The 21724-nt window shown below is 45.3% G+C and overlaps 1 protein-coding gene across 10 annotated transcripts in view; it reads right to left on the bottom strand.

Moving 5' to 3' along the window:
• STK11 (serine/threonine kinase 11) overlaps positions 1 to 21724 on the bottom strand; it is a 101743-nt gene that overhangs the window by 36495 nt on the left and 43524 nt on the right. For all 10 annotated transcript variants that reach the window (XM_087922679.1, XM_026699102.2, XM_087922680.1 and 7 more), the window contains 4 exons: positions 19731 to 19863; positions 17547 to 17683; positions 15524 to 15651; positions 6007 to 6064 (listed from right to left, as the gene is read on the bottom strand). In XM_087922679.1, coding sequence (XP_087778805.1) covers positions 6007 to 6064; positions 15524 to 15651; positions 17547 to 17683; positions 19731 to 19863 — 456 coding nt within the window. The remainder of the gene's footprint in view (positions 1 to 6006; positions 6065 to 15523; positions 15652 to 17546; positions 17684 to 19730; positions 19864 to 21724) is intronic.

Raw genomic sequence — 21724 nt, 5'->3', positions numbered from 1 at the left:
ACTTTTTTCAGGGCCTATAACTTCCAACAGTCGCTAAATGAATGGTTGTAAGTTGAGGACTACTGCACCTGTATGATGCAAATAGTTATTTCATCTACGATGTTAACGAAGGAAATCGGCTGATCCAAAGTTAAGGTTTGCCTCAACTCTGCATCTGGAAACCAGCTACTGTGTCCTGATTCATTCATAATAGCTTTGTGCAGTGATTCAGATTTGCGTATAGTAACACCAGTTGGCAACTCCTTAAAGAAGTTGTGGGTTTTTTTTTCCTGGGATTGTGCATGCTGCCCATGGGAATGACTGATCCCGGAAGACAAACTTGGTTTAAGGAGGGGGTCTACGGATGCTACATGCATGTCTCTGTCCACCCACTTTGAATCGGAGAGATAAGTTATAAAGCAGACTTTACGAACCACAATAGTTAGGCATAACTGCTAAGCCCAAATTAAATTTCATTGCTTCCTGCAATGTGGATATCTGGCTGATTTCCCCTTGGGCCAGCTCTACCTACACTGGCAGGCAGCAGCTCCAAGAATTATTTCTATCGTCTTCTAAGTGAGGCTACCAGAGATCTGAAAACTCATAGCTTCTGTGAACAAAATAAGCATCTCCAAGAGAGCTGCAATACCTCCCTTACAAAACACTTCAGCTTCAAAAAAGCCAAATGATTAAAAAAACACACACCCTGAGATTGATTTTTGTCTTTTAAAAAAAGAGTTATTAACAGTCATTCTCAACGAATTGTACACAGCCTGGTCAAGAGGCTAAGATGGGCTGGGCGAGGGAGTCAAAACACAGGAATTTGCTGCTCTATTTTAAATGTTGGCCTTTTGGTTCTACATATTGAAAGAGTTAAAAATAGGTTTGGATAAAAGTGGAAACCTGCAGAGTGATATTGATTTTAATACTCTAAGGCCAGGCGAAACATTTGCCTATGGATCTTCATTGAGGAAGACAAGATGAGGAGAGGGAAGGAAACAGAGAGGAACTAATTATAATTCAGGACAAGTAAGCACAGACTAACAATAAAGATTTCTTTTCCTCCTCTATGTTTAGAAGAAGCAGCTTAAACCACAGATTTGTTGTTGTTTTTTTCCAGAAACATCCCAAATTGTCTGCATTCACAACCTTGGAAGTGTTCCTGAGACGAAGGACAGATATAGAAAATCCACTGAATTGGGACCACGCGGTTTAATTGGAGCTCCATAAATGATGACAATAAACATCAGTTTACATAACACTCGTATTTCTCCCTATAAATTTGGCAACTAGCATGTATAATTATGACGGTTGCAGAGTCCCGGGGGGGTCATGTGATCACCTTTTGCGACCTTTTGACAAGCAAAGTCAATGTGGGAAGCCAGATCTACCTAACAACCGTGTTACTGACTTAACAGCTGCAGTGATTGACTTAACAACTACGATCATAAAATGGGGCAAAATTCACTTTTAACAACAATTAATGCAGGAGCAAATTTGGGCTCCACTGTGGTCCTAAGTCGAGGACTACCTATATCTGCTTTGGGAACAGAAGGTTTGGGAAGACCTCTTGGTATGGAAACTGAGTCCCTGAGACTCAGATACTGAAGGATAATAGAATAACAGTTGGTAGGGACCTTGGAGGTCTTCTAGTCCAACCCCCTGCTCAGGCAGGAAACCCTGTATCATTTCAGACAAATGGATGTCCAATCTCTTCTTAAAAACCTCCAGTGTTGGAACACCCGCAACTTCTGGAGGCAAATTGTTCTACCAATTAATTGTTCTAACTGTCGGGAAATTCCTCCTTAGTTCTAGGTTGCTTCTCTCCTTGATTACTTTCCATCCTTATTGCTTCTTGTCCTGCCTTCTGGTGCTTTGGAGAATAGCTGGACCCCCCTCTTCTTTATGAAAGACCCTTAGATATCAGAATACCGCTATCATGTCAGCCCTGGTTCTTCTTTTCATTAAACAAACAGTTATAGGCAGAGTTGATGTTCCAGATTTCAAATCTTGGCATCTCTAGGGAACATAAAGAGAACCAGGTACAGGTATTCCTAGCCTTAAACTGGGACCAGAATTTTCACTGTTAAGCAAAACAGCTGCTAAGTGAGACACACCAGATTTTATGACCTTCTTTAAAAACCATAGTTGTTAAGTGAATCATGAGGTCTTTAAAACAAATTAGGCTTTTCCCACTGACTCTGCTTGTCAGAAGCCGGCTGGGAAAGTTGTAAATTGGTGATCCCATGACCCCTGGGACACTGCAGCCATACAGCCCTACGCACCGGTTGGCAGGCACCAGAACTTTGATCACCTGACTCTGGGGATGCTGCAAGGGTTGTAAGTGTGAGGATGAGTTGTAAGCCACTTTTTTCAGCCCCCTTGTGACTTTAAATCAGGGGCCTTCAAACTTGACAGCTTTAAGCTTTGTGTACTTCAACTCCCAGAATTCCTCCTCCAGCCGTGTTAGTTCAGGAATTCTGGGAATTGAAGTCCAAAAGTCTTAAAACTTGCCAAGAGCCTTGCTTTAAATGGTCGCTAAATAAATGGTTGTAAGTTGAGGATTACCTGTTATCCGCAGCTCTTGTTTGCACGACAGGTTTAACAGGGTGAATGTGTGCAGGTTGGGAGTCCGTAAGCATCCCAACCCAGGCCGCTCAGCCAATAAACTACTCCTGATGGGATTACTCTACTTCAGGGGTCCCCAAACTTGACAACTTTTAAGACTTGTGGACTTCAACAGCTTGGCTGGCTGAGGAATTCTGGGACATAAAGTCTACAAGTCTCAAAGTTACCAAGTTTGGAGACCCCTGCTCTCCTTAGCAGAGGGTCCAACATGAGCAAAAAGGTATGTGATGCCCGCATTCTGCCTTTTGATGTCCATTAGGACGCCCACGTCAGATTTCTCCCCTGCCTCTCCTCCATTTGGGGAAAAGACGAACAAAAAATGACCCCACTTCTGGTTTCATTTGGGACAAATAGGAGGGTGAATGGAAAATGGCTGATGCAGGATTTTGCATGACTAGCAAATGAAGATAAATGAACTGAGCATGGGAGGGGAGGATTGAGTCAGCTCTGTGCCAAGGCCAGACGCAGGGAGCTGTTCGGAGGGGCAGACGCCCTGAGTTGCGAAAGACCTTTGGCCTGCAAAAGAACGAAGGAGAGAGAGAGAGAGAGAGAGAGAGAGAGAGAGAGAGAGAGAGAGAGAGAAAGAAAGAAAGAAAGAAAGAAAGAAAGAAAGAAAGAAAGAAAGAAAGAAAGAAAGAAAGAAAGAAAGAAAGCCAGCTGGCCACTGGCTCTTTCCCAGCCTCTCAGCAACTATATGGGAGGATCGGATCAACCATTTCTTTGTAAAGGGTCCATAAGCCAGTTTGGTGTAGCCACCGGGCTAGAAATCAGGAGATGGTGAGTTCTAGTCCCTCCTTAGGTATGAAAACTGGCTGGGTGCCTTTGGAGCAACCACCAAGAGACTGGGAGTTTTAGTCTCGCCTTACACATGAAAGCCAGCTGGCTGACTTTGGGGCAATCACTATGGTAGGAGATGTGAGTTCTAGGCACCGTTTCTCCTTCAAAAGAAGAAATATTGGGATAAGTATTTTATTCTGATCCTGAAGTCTCTTAAAATAAATATGAAAATGGAGCCAGAATGATTTTTTCTTAGGTTTGATGGGCAAAGAGCTTGAAAGAAAGTTTGGAACTGTTATATATGAGAGCCAGTTAGGCTTAGTGGTTAAGGAGATGGCCTAGAAACCAGGAGACAGTGAGTTCTAGACCCGCCTTAGATATAGAAAGCCAACTGGGTGAATTTAGCCAATCGCCATGAGACTGACAGTTCTAGACCGCCTTAGATATGAAAGCCAACTGGGTGAATTTGGGCCAATCGCCATGAGACTGACAGTTCTAGACCCGCCTTAGATATGAAAGCCAACTGGGTGAATTTGGGCCAATCGCCATGAGACTGACAGTTCTAGTGCCACCTTAGATATGAAAGCTGGCTGAAGACTGTGGGCCATTTACTCTCTCTTAGCCCAATCCACCTCACAGGGTTGTTGTGAGGAAAATAGGAGGAGGGAGGAGTATTATATGTGTTCACTGCCTTGAGTTATTTCTAAAAAGGAAGGAAGGAAGGAAGGAAGGAAGGAAGGCAGGCAAAGGGGAGAACTAGAAACTAGCATTTCTTCTGCTGCCTCTAAAGACAGAGAGAAAGTAAAACACAAGAATGGAGGTTGAACCCACACCAAACTTATTTTGCTCCCAAACAAGATCCCTGGAACTCAAGTTACACTCTTAGGAAAACGTCAAATTGACAGATTCAACTTTAAAAGCCCAGGCACCGCATTTCCTCCACCATCAAATCACTTAGACTCTTTCACCCATCCTCACTTGGATGAAGCAAACCTTGGCACAGCTGCCTTAATTGTTTGGACCCAAAAAGTCCCAAGGAGAACCATGCGCCAACACATGCTTCCCAGAGGGGTGATGCTCTTGGAGACTTGGGGGTAGGCTGAGTGATGCAGGATGAAGCTCTTCATTCCATCTCCAAAAAGAATGAAGTGATTTCAGGCCAGGGTGTCACAGGGAAAGAGAGGAGGAAGCCCACAGGAGCCATAACTTCAATTCTTTAGACTAGAGCAGTGTTTCCCCAACCTTGTCAACTTGAAGATGGGTGGACTTCAACTCCCAGAATTCCCCAGCCAGGCTGGCTGGGGAATTCTGGGAGTTGAAGTCCACCCATCTTCAAGTTGACAAGGTTGGGGAAACACCGTACTAGATATTGGGATTATGACCTGCTGGCTGGGGAATTCTGGGAGTTGAAGTCCACACATCCTCAAGCTGTCAAGGTTGAGAAACGTTGCTTTAGATAAAAGACAGGGTTAATAAACTGTGGGCAGAAATGAATCAATGTTGAATTTTGCTCCCAAGGATCATTTTGGAAAGAGGTCAGAAACACACATAGAAATTAAGGCTTTCGAAGTAGACTCTGTAACCAAACATGCACTGAATATCTGTGGTCCCTCAATCTTCCATCAAGGCTCTGCTGAAGATCTCACAGATTTCAGTTTAATTTGAGACACTCCCCCCACCAGCAATGGCTTCTGTTACAAACTTTGATGTCCCCCTAAAGTGTGACGAGCGTGTGGAGCGGTTGCAGCTTTGGCCAAGTGGAAATCCAAGTTCTGAGAATAAGTCTGACATTCACCTCTAAAACTTCAATCCCAGGGTGCTGACTGGGAAGAACACTAGTTACCGCCATTGGCTTTATGATAATATAGGTAGTCTTTGACTCACAATCGTTCATTTAGTGAACATTCAAAGTTACAATTAAAGTGACTACAACGAAAGCCACTAAAGTTACAAAGTGATTTATGACCATTTTCGACCCTTGTGACCGTTGCAGCGCCCCCATGGCCACATGATCAAAATTCAAAGGCTTGGCAAACTGCTCCGTAGTTATGACGGCTGCAGTGTCCCGGGGTCACGTGATCCCCTTTTGCGACCTTCTGACCAGCAAAGTCAATGAGGCAGCCGCATTCACTTAACAACCGGGTTACTAACTTATCAAGGGCAGTGATTTACTTAGCATCTGAGGCAAAAAAAAAAAGAAAGAAAGGTTGCAAAATGGGGCAAAACTCAGTGAAAAATTGTCGCACTTAGCCACAGAGATTTGGGGCTCCACTGCAGTTGTAAGTCAAGAACTATCTGTACAACTTTTCCTTCCTTGTGAGCAGGAGCTGTTTAATCGATGTAGCTGTATATCCTTATTGATCAAGAATGAAAAGCCAACCACTCAGAGGCTTTCTGAAGAAGCAAAATGCAACGGGGCATCAATTTTAAAAATAAAACTTTCTTTACTAACTATCAGCTGCTTTTGTTTTAATGGAGTGGGGGAGGGAAGAGTTGCTTGCATTTTGTTCCCTTCCCCAAAGTGGCAAATCAGCACAGAAATGACACACAGCTTCACAACATCAAACAGGAGAAAAGGGGAGAGAGGGGGAAAAAAAAAACAGAACATAAAGGAGCACTCACTTGTGGTGCCTTATCTGTTGTATTGAAAACCTCTTGGCTGGGTCGTATTCAAGCATTCCTGGAAAGGAAGAAAAACAGGGTGGGAACTGGGTGAACTGGGAACCGAGGCACAAACAGTTGGTAAGGAGGGGGCTCAAAGTCCTCCCCCTTCCTCCAAGGAACATCGACGAGCGGCTGGGATTCTGGGAGATATAGTTGGAACATATCCAGAGGTGGGCTGTTAACCAGTTTGCACCAGTTCAAGCGAACCGGCAGTTAAGATTCTGCAGTCTGGCAAACTAGCAAATCCCTGCCACTACTTGTTTTTTTGGCCTGTTTTGGGGCCATTTGGCGGCCAAAAACAGCCTGAAAAACCGCCTGAAAATGGGCCAAAAAACAGCTGAAAAACGGCCAGAAAAAACGGCTTGAAACAGTCAAAAAAAAAAAGGCCAAAAAATGGGCGGGGTGGGACCAGTCAGTGGTGGGATTTGCCCCAATTGGTTGAATCCTACCTCTTCCTTTGAGGCGAGTGGCTGGGAGGCGGGGCTGGGTGTGATGAGTGACATCACCCACCCAGTCACATGACCAACTGGACATGCCTACCCAGCCAGACAACCAGTTATTAAGTTATTCCAATCCCACCACTGAACGTATCTGATGGGTACCATTATAGGGGAGGGCAGGTCAATATACAGGAACATCATCCAACAGGAACGAGTTTAAAAAGTTTCCAAGACCATTTCAAAACAATTTTGGGGAAAGAAGAGAGGCAGGCGTATGACATATGCTTCAAGAATCTTAGCTGTTCCCACCCCAAAACACAATTGTTTCTTTTAAAAAGCACCTGCTGGACCCAACCGATCTACCCAGGGGCTGTTCAACAAGTGGTATTTGGGGGTACATTGCTTCTGAATATGGGGGCTCTATTTTTGATGAGAAATCACCAACAGACTAGGGATGACATGATAGCAGTCTTCCAATATTTGAAGGGCTGCCACAAAGACGAGGGAATCAACCTATTTTCCAAAGCACTAGAAGGCAGGACAAAAAGCAACGGATGGAAACTAATCAAGGAGAGAAGCGACCTACAACTAAGGAGACATTTCCTAACAGAATAATTAACCAGTGGAACAGTTTGCCTCCAGAAGTTGTGGATGCTCCAACACTGGAAGTTTTTAAGAAGAGATTGCATAAACCTTTGTCTGAAATGGTATAGCTCTTGTGCCTGAACAGGGGGTTGGACTAGAAGACCTCCAAGGTCCCTTCCAACTCTGTTAATCCGTTATTCTGAGTCCATTTAATCCCTTGACCTAATGAGCTAATTGACTATCTGAGCTAATGACTATCACGCAGCCACTGAACTTCTTATATTGGTTCTTGACCACTTCACAAAAAATGAAATGTCTCTTCTGAGTTTTCAAGATTCCTGAGGTAGCCAGAGAGGGGATCAAACCAGCTGGGGCTTTTGGCAGGCAAGATATACAAAGAAAATGTCCAACAGACCAAGACCTGGGTTATTAAAACACCGCTGCTTTAAACTTGCCTTGCAGAACCAAGAACAAGAAAATTTGCTTTTCACCCCCAAAGTGGTTCAGAGGACCAGCTAGTAATACCTACTCATTCTTCTTCCTTTTTTCCTGCAGCACTTCAACTGTTTGCAAAAGAGGCTTGACTGCGAGTGGCGATGGGCACAAAATAAACGAGTGGCTTAAGTGCTGTGTGAGGCCACCATTGGCTCTTAGCTGTCACAAGCTTTCGGTCCAGGAAGCCATGCGTTCTGCTCAGTAAGTAAGGTGCTTATCTTGTGGAAATTGTCCATGCTTGACTGCTTCAGTTTCCTAACTCACTAGAGGCAAATACATTTTTGAGTCTGGTAAACACACTGTGTGCTCGCACCAACTCCCTAAATTCTCACTGAGGGCCACGCTACCCTCAGTCGATACACCTAAGTAGAAGCTCAGCAATGCACTAGAAAGAGTGCAGAGAAGAACAGCGGCAATAATAAGGGGTCTGGAGGCTAAATCATACAATGAACTAGGTATGTTTAGCCTAGTGAAGCGAAGGCGTGCGGGTGACATGATAGCTATCTTCTAGTACTGTCACAGTAAAGAAAATATTAACTTATTCTCCAAGCATCAGAGGGCGGGATGAGAAGTAAGGGGTGGAAGATGATTAAAGGGGAGATCCAATGTAAAATGAAGGAGAAATATTCTGACAGTAAGAACAATTAACAAAGTGGAAAAGTTTGCCTCCTGGAGTGGTGGGTGCTTCCTTGCCGGAAGTTTTCAAGAAGAGGCTGGATAACCATTCGTCCAGGAAGGAATAAGGACTCCTGCCTTGGTCACAAGGAGATTAGAGCAGAAGACTTCCACTGTCCCTTCCAGCCCTGTGTTTCTATGGGAGAAGTTTAAATGACTGCCTGTTGTTACTGATCTCTTCATGAACGCAAGCAGCTGCACTATGATCCGTGAGGCGGGTTCCACCAATCCACTTTTTCCAGCACATCAGATCTACTTGATCTGTTCCCAAGCCTTCAGCAGCAAGGGATCCTCTTGTCAGTTGTTTCTGTATCAGGATAGGAACCAGAATTCCAAACAAAAACCCTACTACTGAGCCAAGGACTCTCATCTACAATTACAAGATATTACCCGATATCTATTTGCCTGCTTTGTTCTCCCCTTAGCCTGGTATTCTTTTCTATATTTAAGTATTCCCCAACATATCTAAAGTCGGGCTGACTCTCTCAGACACACCTCTTCATTTAAAAGCTATTAGTGCTTACTTTGCTATTCTCCCCAGACAGCTTCCGAGACCTCTCCCTTCTCGGTTAAATTTTTACTGGCTACGCATAAATGCCTTTAAATAGTAACTTGGGAAGCACAATTACGCTTTAGATTGGAAATGTTTTTTTATTGATACAAAAGGTGTGCCATCGTTGCAAGAGTCACCAGGACTTCATCAAGAAACAGCACCTGGTTTTCTCCAGGGCAATTAAAGCTTTTAGACAATATTAGATTTGATCTCTGGCTAGCGAACTGGCCAAATATTTACCACGGTAGGGCAGAAACTGTTGCTAGCTGTTGCTTGTGGCGTCAGAAACTTCCCACGCATCTATTTGGCTGGGGAGAGAGGACTTTGATCTCCAGCTTTATTTCCACTCGACACACCTTTCATTATTGCAGTTTGGGCTACAGAAGGGGTGAGGGAGGGCAATGAGCCTTCCCAAAACCCAGTGCAGATGGCTGGACAGTTTGGTTCAGTTCCCTTTGCTCCAGGCCAGGCAAGGGAGAGTCATGAACTGGGGGAAAATGCGTAAGGAAGAAGAGGAGGACGGCAAGGAGGAAGAGGAGAAAGAGAAGAGGAGGGAGGAGGAGGAAAGGAAGAGGAGGAAGAGGAGGAGGAGGAAGGAGGAGCAGGAGGAGGAAGAGAAAAGGAGAGGAAGGAGGAGGAGAAAAGAAAAGGAGGGGAGGAAGAGGAAAGGAGGGAGGAAAGGAAAAGGAGGAAAGGAAAAGGAAGAGGAGGAAGAGGAGGAGGAGGAGGAGGAGGGAGGAGGAAGAGAAAAGGAGAGAAAGGAGGGACAAGAGGAAAGGAGGAGGAGGAGAAAGAAAGGAGATGAAGGAGGAGGAGAAAAAGAAAGGAGGGGAAGAGGAAAGGAGGGGAGGAAAGGAAAGGAGGAGGAAGAAGGAAGAGGAGGAAGAGGAGGAGGAGGAGGAGGAGGGGAGGAAGAGAAAAGGAGAGAAAGGAGGGACAAGAGGAAAGGAGGAGGAGGAGAAAGAGAAAAGGAGATGAAGGAGGAGGAGAAAAAGAAAAGGAGGGGAGGAAGAGGAAAGGAGGGGAGGAAAGGAAAAGGAGGAAAGGAAAGGAAGAGGAGGAAGAGGAGGAGGAGGAGGAGGAGGAGGAGGAGGAAGAGAAAAGGAGAGAAAGGAGGACAAGAGGAAAGGAGGAGGAGGAGAAAGAGAAAAGGAGATGAAGGAGGAGGAGAAAAAGAAAAGGAGGGGAGGAAGAGGAAAGGAGGGGAGGAAAGGAAAAGGAGGAAAGGAAAAGGAAGAGGAGGAAGAGGAGGAGGAGGAGGAGGAGGAGGAAGAGAAAAGGAGAGAAAGGAGGGACAAGAGGAAAGGAGGAGGAGGAGAAAGAGAAAAGGAGAGGAAGGAGGAGGAGAAAAAGAAAAGGAGGGGGAGGAAGAGGAAAAGGAGGAGGAGCCCCTGAAGCCTTTGGAAACTTGCAAGCAGCAGCTTGTCTCTCCATGCATGCAAAAAGTTAAAGTTCATCTAGGAAAAAGAAATGAAGGGCTCCTTTCCGTCGATCACCTCTTCCCTTTAAAAGAAAATTAAGTAAGTAATCTGCCACAAGGATTTTTCTACCCAGCCCCTTCCTCTCACTGGCAACTCAGCTTCTTAGTTGGGAGTCTTGGGACCACAGCTGAGGCCCCAAAAGGTTTGTCTTGGAAGGGGCCCCAGTCGCTTGCTTCTCGCACCTTCGAGAATGGAAGTCATGACAACCACACGGAAGAAGAGGCTTTGCGTTTGCTTTGCCCTCCGCTTTTAGCTCCATTTTTCTCAACCTTAAGATGGGTGGACGTCAACTCCCAGAATTCCCCAGCCAGCATCGCTGGCTGGGGAATTCTGGGAGTTGACGTCCACCCATCTTAAAGTTCACAAGGTTGAGAAACGCTATTGTAGCTGGATGACGGATCAGGCCTGGAGGGAAAAACCTGACTGGACAGTGGCGCTCCTGGGGGCAAGAAGTGGCCAGAAAGTATGCCCTGCCTCTGGATGCAGTAATTACACGACTGGGGTGTTTCTCCAACCCGCTTCCACAGGGCAGGGCCTGAGGGAGATACGTATGGGAGTACTCAAGTGTGCTTCAAGGGACCGCGAGGGAAGCAAAATTGCGGGTGGACACACCTCAGCTGCTGGGCAGCTGAAAATGAAAACGATAAGACAGATCCTGAGATGTAGCGCTGGCCACTGCAATGGTTTTGCCTGTGACCTTCGATGGAAGCAGAAGTCGGACTCTGGAGAAGCAGGATAGAAAAGAGTTCCTGAGGCTTTTGGTCCTTGAGGCTTGGAGAAGAGTCCTTAAAATCCCCTGCACAGCCAAGAAACAGTCTGTAGAGATTCTCAGTCATCCGGGTCATGGCGCTTTTTCAGGAGGCAACTGGAATTTCTGGTTTTATTTCTTTGGAGACATTTTGCTTCTCATTCAAGAAGCTTCTTCACCTCTGGCAGGTCAGGGGGGGAATGGAAGGATTTATATTCCTTGCAGACAGCTTGGTAATTGAGTAGGAATGGATTCCCAAGAGGGAAAAAATGGCACATTACAGGAACCGTTAGCACTACTCAGGTGACACTGAGGACACAGATAAACCTCCAAGTGCTTCACCGACCCCTCCAAAACAAGGTTCTTCAAACTTGGCAGCTTTAAGACGTGTAGACTTCAACTCCAGTCCTGTTAGCTCAGGAATTCTGGGAGTTGAAGTCCACAAGTCTTAAAGCTGTCAAGTTTGAAGATCCTTGCTCTAAAAGGGATGCAAATGACCAGCTGTCTGCAAGGAGTATAAATCCTTCCATTCCTCACTAACCTGTCAGGGCTGAAGAAGCTCCTTGGATGAGAAGTGAAAAGTCTTCAAAGAAAAAAAACAAGAAAGTCCAGTTGCCTCCAGAAAAAGCACCTTTGGGACAGCCAAGAAATAGATATACAGGTAGTCCTCAACTTACAACAGTTCATTTAGTGACCATTTGAAGCGACAAAGGCACTGAAAAAAGTGACGTGTGACTGTTGCAAAGGTCCCCATGGGCGCACGATCAAAATTCAGATGCTTGGCAACTGACTCATATTTACGACAGTGTCATGTGATCGCCTCCTACGACCTTCTGACAAGCAACGTCTATGGGGAAGCCAGATTCCACTTCACAACCGCGTTACCGAACTGAACAATTGCAGTGATTCACTTAACCAGGGTGGCAAGGAAGGCCGTTAAATGGGCCCAAACTTACTTAACTGTCTCCCTTAGCGACAGAAATTGTGGGCTGAATTGTAGTCCTTAAGTCGAGGACTCAAACGATCCTAGCTTGGACCCATGGCTAGAAGATCCGGTTCTCTTAGAGTCGGCTCTGAGGCTAGGAAAGAGGACACGGCAGCAGGGTGGATGGACTCCATTAGGGGAGCCATGGATCTACCATGGGAAGATCTGAAGGGCCAGGCTGGAGACACGGGGTGTGAAGCCATGAGAGCTCCCTGGAGAGTCCATGAGGCTGGGAAAGATGGAAGAGAAGAGGAGAGGGGAGGGGAGAGGAGAGGGGGAGGGAAAGGGAGGGGGGAGAGGAGGGGAGAGAAGACAGGAGAGGAGGGGTATGAGGGGAGAGGGGACCAACAACATGTTTAACTACAGTAGTGAAGGGTTCATTCTTAGGGGACATGAAGGCCCAGCTTGGGGGCAGCTTATCCTGGGGTGGGGGTGGGGGTGGAAATCTATCAATATGGTTGCTGAGTGATGACCCGGTCTTGATAGCACATGATCAATCATTCAGAGTGGACGAATAAGGACCAACATCACAAGAGATCCCTTGCTTTACAATTACAATATGATCTCCCTCCCTCCCCCCCACCTCTCTCTCACACACACACACACACGATCTGTGAGCTTCTTGGCTGAAATGAAAGGCCATTCAACGCCCTTAATATAAAACGTAACATTAAACTAACTCAAGAGATTTACATGGCAAGGCTCAATCGCGGTGGTCACGCTTGCTGGGAAAGTGTAAAAGAATGACTGCGGCACTTATGGTGCTGGTGACAGCTCACAGCTGAGCTCTGCAAGAGTTGTCACCTCTCCCTTTCCACGCAAATGGCAAAACCTGCCCATCCCAGAGAGCGGTGGGAACTGGTGAGCTTGACAGCCTCACCCAAAGCTCAAGGCAAAAGTCTCCTACTCAAAACAGGGCAAGGCCTTCCTGTTTGAGCTGGTTTTTGATCCGAGGGCATGTGGGGGAAGAAACGACGGCGTGTGGGGCTCCTGAAGCCTCTGCTTTCGTTCTGTGGGGAACTGGGGTGAGGAAGGGGAAATAGGCTTGCATTTTAAGACGCTATTCACCACCCTTCAGTCCTTCAGTCAAAACAAAACCGGTCTGTTGAGCAAGACGCCGCTAGCAAAAAGCTCCGGCATAGCCTCATATATAACAATCTCAGTATATAAGAAGGTCACATCAAGGGAGTGGGGGGGGGGGGAGGGGGGGGGGGGTAAAAAAAACCCACAGGAAATATATGCAGAATCAAAAATAGCCATAACATAACTCGGATGGGGTGGTGCTAAAGGGAAGAGAAGTATCAGGGTCATCGGAGAGGGAGGGAGAAGAAATAAACTGGCTATTTAAGAGCTTGGTTTTCACGCACCGAGCCTTTCAAGTAGCCCATCGCGCAGCACCACCTACAGCTGTTTTTAGGGAGTGCAGCTTCTTGATTAAGAGGCCCAGCCCTGAAGCTCAGAAAAGGCAAGAGCTATGCTTGGATGTCTACCGCTAACGTCGGTCTTCAACTTGTGACCGTAACTGAACCCGGAATTATGGCCGCTAAGTCATAGCAGTTGTCAAGCGGGTGAGGGGACTGCGCCCAGTTTTACAGCCTTTCTTGCAGAGTTGTTAAGGGAACACGGAAGCCATTACAAAAACAGAGCTGTTGTTCAATGAACATCGCATTCACTAAGACAACCCACCGTATCTGGTGGGCTTTTTTTTTTTTTGGCAAAAACTGCAAGTAAATGCCGACTTCTGGCAAACAAACAAATAGTAATAATAAAAAAGCCTAAATCATGGTCACATGACGGGGAGGGGGATATACAGAGAGAGAGAAAGAGAAAGAGAATGGCCATAAATGCAGACTGGTTGCCAAGTGGCCAAAATGTGAACATGTGACCAAAATGTGAACATGTGACCGGAGGGGAGCGCGGGGTAAATGGGAACTTCAAAACCAGTTCATTAAGGACAAGTAGGACTCAAGTTATGACCACAATTGAGCCCAGAATTTATGTTGCTAAGTGAGAAATGTGCTAAGTGAGTTTTGACCCATTCCACAACTGTTCTTGCCACGTTTCTTAAGCGAATCATGGCAGTTGTTAAAGTAGCCACATGGGGGGTTAAGTGAATCTGCAACTTGCAAACGTCATAAACATGAATCGGTTGTCAAGCATCCAAATGTAAAATCATGTGACCACGGGGATGCTGCAACGGTGAATTAAGTGTGAAAAGCGGTCATAAGTCACTTTTTGCAATACTGTTGTAACTTTGAATGATCACTAAATGAACTGTTGTAAGTCGAGGACTACCTTGCAGCTTTGGGGAGATCTGTCGTAATGTCCAATGGGTGACATGTTTGCTTCCTAGGAATCTCTGCAAATCTCTCTTCTTCCATCAGACAAATATGCCTCTATTACAATGAGGAGTAAATTTTGGCAAAAATGTCGTAAATTGCAGTCACATGACCTCCGCAAACGTGGGTAGTTGTAGAGTGCTCCAACTGGGATCACATGACTGCGGGGTTGGCGGGTGGGGTCGGGGAAGCTACTGAAACTTTTGGTACCTTTGGCAAGTAGCTTTGGGAGGCTGTTGTAAATCCAATGGTCACTAAGCAACCTGCTGTAAATCGAGGACTACCTTATCTGTCCCTGACCAAGGGACACCTTTGGCCTCAGTTCTTGGAAGTTCTTGAAGGCTGAAGAGAAGCACATTCTGCCCCTGCTAGCCAAAACTAAAGGACTGTCTGCATGTCTGACTGTGATGCAAACATTTTCTACATCGTTATCTGTTCTTCCTAAGTCTTCTTGTAAATTGGCTGAATTATGTCTGGGAAGCAAACACTGACAGAGTTACAACAACTTGTGGTCAGGCAGAAGCCTGTAAGAGAGACAGTAGCAATTCATAGCCGGCACTTCCTTCCCCACCAAACTATTTTTTTCCATGGCCTTATTATTATTATTATTATTATTATTATTATTATTATTATTATTATTATTATTATTATTATTATTATGCATCTCATCTGCTGCAATACTAGAAGTCTTCAGAGACACCTTAAAAACTATTTAAAAGGATTAAAGCACTGAAAACACCCCCCTGAAGAGGTAAAATACAAAAGTTTATTAACAACCTAAATACGTTAATAAATTTTATGAACAGACTATTGTGAGAGCTGGATTTTTTTCCTCCTCCCAAATTTAATTATTTTCAATGTTCTTTTACTAGTAAGGGGGAACAAAAGGGAATCACTGAACTAATAGGAAGGCAACAGCTACTATTTCTAACACTGCTGATATCCCAGTCTGGCCTCAAGCTGGATCTCTCAAGATATCCTAAAATACCACCGGCTTTACTCATTGAGGCTGATGGACGGAGTAGCGGAAACTCACACTGTGACTAAGTTGGGAATGATCTGATGAACTTTGTACCGATGCTCTTTGGACACAGAAAGCGAGAACAGGGATTTATAGATTATGAGAGCAGAGGGAGTTTCTCCATTAAAATGTACGGTTTTATGAAGCACTTACCTCTAAGCAAATCTGAGAGCGGAGGGCCACAATCCTCGGGAATTACATACTCTCCTTTTCCAATATTTTCAAATAATTTATAAATATTATCTCCCTCAAAAGGATAAAGGCCTGTTGTAATATTGTACCTGCAAGGGGTGCGGGAGGGAGTAAGGAAAGCAGAGAGAGAGGAAAGAAGAAACGATTAGATGCATTTAAAAATTCTTCTCTGACCCAAATATGCTTTTTTCAAAGGCAACTGGACTCATTTTGGGTTTTTTGTTGTTGTTGTTGTCTGCGTCTCAAACTGAAACACTAATGGTTCGGGTAGTCTGCAATTTTTTTTCTGGAAATCCATTCATATTCCCACACCGTTTGAATGCTATTCATTCCAAAATACGTAGTTAAATGTCTGTGGAGATTCTCGGTCATCCAGGTGACTTTTTCAAGAGGCAACTAGACTCTTTTTTTCCCCCTTTGAAGATGTTTTGCTTCTTCAGTTCTGAAGAAGCTTCTTGGATGAGAAGCAAAACATCTTCAAGAAGGAGAAAAAAAAAGTCCAGGTGTCTTTTGAAAAAGCAAAAGACACCTGAACATCACATGACCTGGGATGGCTGAAAATCTCCACAGACAACCTCTCTCTGAGGGAGATGGGTGATTAAGAAATAGGAAGGAAGGAAGGAAGGAAGGAAGGAAGGAAGGAAGGAAGGAAGGAAGGAAGGAAGGAAGGAAGGAAGGAAGGAAAGGAAGGAAAGGAAGCGAAAGTAAAGTGTTGGAGAGCAACCATCTCAGTCCAGAGGAGGGCTCAAGCCTGGACTCCCTACATAAATATAAGAGGCCAAGGTCTGACCAATATCCGAGTGCCTTTGTGTCCTATCGAGACTTTCCCAGGCGGATGCTGCCAGTCTGGGGAGATTCCTGTATTATAGGCAGAGAAAAAAACAAAGTAGTTAGTTTGAACTCTACATGTGTGGGTCTAGTGGTTCCCGCCTATAAGGGGTTATCTTACTCTTGTTTGAAGACTGCAGATCCTCCTGAATAGGCAGCGGATGCAGGCCTAGGAAAAAGTGAAGCCCCTTGCTATAAAAAGCACAGAGCCTGCTATACTGCTGCCAAGCGGATGAAATGTAGGTACTGATATTCACAGTGCAAGTTCCATTATTTTGTACTTGCACCATGATCTTGCATGCACCCACAGGGTGAGACTGCATCACTGTGCATGATTTGTCTCTTGTGGCAGCCCTCCTAAACGGGAGTCTGCCACCATCTAGTCTGGCAGGCAGCCCTCTTTGATGACCAAATTCACACCTGCAAGAGCCATGGCTCTGCCTTCCCTCAACTGATTATGCCTTATTTGGAACAGGAGGGTGGGGCGTGATTGGATAGCTCCAGACATCAACACAAGAGAATATTTATAGCTCAGGGTTGAACCATGGGGGTCCTTGGTGCTCCCGGAGCTTGTTTACTTGTGGACATTTCATTACCCAACTAGGTAACATCATCAGCGCTACTGAGCGTAGCTGACTACATGATATTACCTATCAGGTTAATGAAACATCCTGCAAGAAAACAAACAAGCTCAGAGAGCACCAAGTTATGAGAGCTATGACTCCAGTTATGAGAGGCGAAAGATCACCCCCTCGGTGCCACCACCTCCATTTTTCGACTGATGGTCTGCAGTTGAATGACTTTTCCTATATTTATTTCTGTAAGACAAAAGGTGAGTGGGAGACAGGCCATACAAGATGGAAGAAGAGGGACCATCTACATGTCCTTAGTGTACTGATAAGTATTAGAAGGGAGAACAAGGTTTCATACAAATCTGAAATTAATCTACAAATCTCTTCAGAACAGTTGAAGGGTAAAGATAAATGGAGTATCGTTCTGGAACACAAGAGATATTTACAAAGGGACCGTCTCTTTAAATTATTACCCCTGGTTAGCAGCTCAAGGAGTCCCATGGCTGACACCTTCACAACTGTCACAATCATTCTGCTGCTGGTATTAAGAGTTTGGGTCCTGCTTAGCATTTGCATTTACTTACAGCGTGACACCTGCTGACCAAATGTCTACTTTGAAGCCAGAAAAGGTATCAAGGCCGTTGGCAATTTCTGGAGGTTGAAAAGCTGGTGATCCCTGGCTGGTTCGGCACATGTCGTCCTCAGCAAATGGATGCAAGGCCTGTGACAAGCAGATAACAAACAGTCATTGCTTTGAGGGTGAAGGCACATGTCTTCAGCAGCAAATGGAAAATTGGGGGCAGCTGTGGGTTATTTATTTTTTTTAATGATTATTTCAGCAATGGTCATGATGTTCAACTGGCCAATATCAAACTTTCATTTTTTAAAAAAAGAAACATTAAAGGGGAGATTTAGCATTTTAAGGGCAGTAAACTTAACCCAGGAATAAACACATGTTATTTGTTGCTGAAAATCAGTGGGAAATCGCAAGCTAGCGTTTTGCAATTGACTACTGTGGTTCCGTTGTTCTGTTTAGGGAAGGCTGGGGAATTCTGGGAGTTGAAGTCCACAGGTCTTAAAGTTACTAAGATTTGACACTTCTGATCTAGGGGGTTCTGAGGGCCCCATGCAGCCTCACTAACTATCCCAGCCTCCGTGGTGTAGACTGGGAGTTTCTGCCTTACTCAGTTAAAAAAAAAAATACTTCAGAGAAAGAATTAAGTTGTAAATACTTGAAAGCCATCGCCACCTAACGTCACTATGACCTGAGAAAAAGGGATCTGCCTTGGTTTGCCCAAATTTCCTGGGTTCTGGCTTTCAGTACAAACTGCTTGATGACTGAAGACAGCTGTCAACTGAAAAGCTTCAGAAGTTTAAGAATGAACATTGTCAACTTTGTTCTGTAATTTTTAGTTTTCAGATATATTGCAATTCCCCAGCTTGCACCTATCTGGCTGGCTGAGGAATTCTGGGAGTTGAAGTCCACAAGTCTTAAAGTTGCCAAGGTTGGACACCCCTGGTATAAAAGGTGTCCAACCAAGGGACAAGCAATCGGAGTCAGCCAACTGCCAGATGAAGGCCCGTAGCTGTGGGTTATCTTAAAGAGTTCTAAAGCAACTCTTCTAGGCAAATACTGATTTTAACGAAAAGAAGAAGAAAAAAAAGACCCTGAATTTAAGGTTGTGTCTCATCTCCTGCCTCAGAGGGGAAAATGGCAATATAGCATATAGCCGAGGTCCCTAACCCCCGGGCCATGGCCCACTACCGGGCTGTGAACTGTTCAAAACCAGGCCACCCAAAGCAGCGGTCAAGCACATGCGCATTTTCCCCTGCATGAGCAGGCGTGTTCACGCATGCACGCTCCATTTACACCAGTGGGGAGTATGCACACATGCCGTTCATGCGGAACCATCCCTTCCCTCTCCCCAACGCCGATCCGTAAAGCTGGAATGGTTGAGAAACTCTGGCATATAACAAATAGCAGTGTAACATATAGCGATAGCTCTTAAGATTTGTATACCGCTTCATAGTATTCTGTAGGCAGTTTACAGAGTCAGCCTGTTGCCCTCAACAATCTGGGTCCTTATTTTACTGACCTCAGACGGACGGAAGGCTGAGGCAACCTTGAGCCGGTCAGAATTGAACTCCTGGCAGTGAGCAGAGTTAGCCTGCAGTACTGCACTTTAAGTACTGACTTCCCATTTTAAATATTGGTGGTAAACTAATCTTTTCAGTGGATATTGCAGTCAAGGTGCAGCTAACATGCTCTGAACCTGCATGAAATCCAATGACCCTTCCAGTTAGAACCGGGTCGTCCAAAAGACCCAATGAGATACTTCCAGGAAACCCTCATGCATTCTGCATGGCTGGTGCAGTGGTTAGAATGCAGTAACCGCAGCTTAAATCAGTGCTCACTCCCAGAGTTCAATCCTGACTGGCTCAAGGTTGACTCAGCCTTCCATCCTTCTGAGGTGAATAAAATGAGGACCCAGATTGTTGGGGGCCATAGGCTGACTCTGTATACTGCTTAGAAAGGGCTTTAAAGCACCGTGAAGCGGTATATAAGTCTAAGGGCTATTGATATTACCTGTTCCTGCTATGGCTCCCTAGTAATTCAGAGTGTTCTGGTCCTAGAGGAAGCATTTTAACTTGGAGAACCAGTAGCCAAAGATAGTCTTGTCCACCATAAATTTGCCCAATCCCATCTTAAAGCATCTGATTTGATAGCTATAGCAATTGACATTCGACATGGGAGTTCAAGAGCATACCTCTGCCACACCTAGATCTGATATCTTTAGAGTCCCGTTGGTTGTTAGCAGGAGATTTCCCGGCTTGATATCTTTGTGTACGATGCCCTGGCTGTGCAGATATTCCAAACCATCTATAAGTTGGCAAAAGTACCTGCATGAGGTATGAGGAGGAGGCAGAGGGGAAATGAGGTGGAAAAAAATCTGACGAACAAGCACAGTGCAATATCTACGTTATTAAGCAGTTAGGATTATCAACCGTGACTCAGAGACCGATTCTGACCAGGAATCTTGCAATGTTTGTGCGTATCAGGAACTTTGAAACACAACAGTTAACTGAGAATTTATAGAACGATGCTTGCATTATGTCATGAGCTGTCAGTTTGGTACAGTGGTTAAGGCAGAAGGCTAGAAGGTGGGAGACCATCAGTTCAATCTTGCCCTTAGCAACAAGCTAGGTGATTTTGGGCCAATCACCAGGAGACAATGCGTTCTAGTCCCGCTTTAGCTATGAAAACCAACTGGGTGACTTTGAGCCAATCACCAGGAGACTGGAAATTCTAGTCCCACCTGAGGCATGAAAGCCAGCTGGGTGACTTTGGGCCAATCTCTCTCTCTCTCCCTCCCTCCCCCCTAACCTACCTCACAGGGTTGTTGTTGTGGGGAAAACAGGATGAGGAGGGTGTGTTAGATATATCCACAATCTTAAGTTATATATATATATATATGTTGTGACTCCAGGATTTGAATCTGGTCTGTCAGCAGATGTGAGCTCGAGTGAAGAGGATCTGGCACTGAGATTTGAGCCTGCATTGTTGAGTGATTTTGAAGGTAGCCAGGATGAGGAAGTGGACTTAGCTATGAGAGACGAACCTAATTTATTGAAGGTGTCCTCCCCCGAATCTCCCTCTCTGATTACACAGCAGCCAGGAACAGTTAATCAGGAAAACGTGCGAGAGGTTTCAAGTGCGGAGGAGGAGGGCTTTGAGGGATCTTGGCTTGATGTGAGAAATAGACGGAGATTGAGACGTCAATCTCAATTGGGAAAGAAGCGTCAAGCCAGTGATTAATGAGACTAACACGCCCCCTTTAGGGGATAAAAGGAAACGGATTGGCTTGAGAAATTTGCCAGAAGCCAAGTGTATTGTTGGAGCGAAAGAACTGTGAAGATTCTCTGAGGCATTGTGATTTATAGGCACTTCAGGATTGCCAAACAGATTTCGGAATTACTGCTAAGGACTGGAAAACCTCAGCAGTTAACTTTGTTGGGGTTTGTTTTTGGCTGCCTATATTTTGGGAACTTTAGAATTTTGATTGCTCACCTGTGGATACGGGTGGGACATAACATATATATATATATATATATATATATATATATATATGGATCTTTGGTTGTTCGGGTTTTCTCCCGCGTAAGATTCGAAGTATCTAGGCAACGTTTCGATGAAGTCTCATTCATCATCTTCAGGCTTCTGTCTCCGGCTCTGTGCTTCTCAGAGTAATGGAGATTGCAGCTGCTTCCTCCTTTTAACTGCCAGTGGGGTGGGACTTGATTGGGTGGGGGCTTGGCTGTGTTCTGATTGGGTGGGGTGTGTTCTCATTGGTAGGGGGTTTGGCTGTGTTCTGATTGGTTGGGGGTTAGCCGTGTTCTGATTGGTTGGAGGCGTGTTCTGTTCAGGTGGGGGCTTGGTTGTGCTCAGGTTAGTCTTAGTTGCTGGGGATTTGAGCTGGAGAGTTGTGATCTTGCTGTTTGGCTTCTAGTTCGTGGTCCTGCTGCATCTTCATAGTGGGTGTCGGTTTGCTTCATGTATGGCTCAGAGGGGTTTGAAGTGGGTAGTGATGCAGCTGCAGTGCAGCTTCTGGTCCATGGTCGTTTCTCATTTTCTGAATGGGTGGGAGTCTGTTTTCTGCATGGAAGTGTGGTGGTGGCATCTTGTGTGGCTCTCATGGGTGTGGGTCCGGTGTCCTTCTTCATGTTAGGTACTCGTCTGTTCATGAGGGCGGGTTTCCAAATG

This window comes from Pseudonaja textilis, chromosome 1 (assembly GCF_049901715.1).
Source record: "Pseudonaja textilis isolate UNSWEBS1 chromosome 1, rPseTex1.2, whole genome shotgun sequence".
Lineage (NCBI taxonomy): Eukaryota > Metazoa > Chordata > Lepidosauria > Squamata > Elapidae > Pseudonaja > Pseudonaja textilis.
This window is presented reverse-complemented; position numbering and strand designations above follow the sequence as displayed.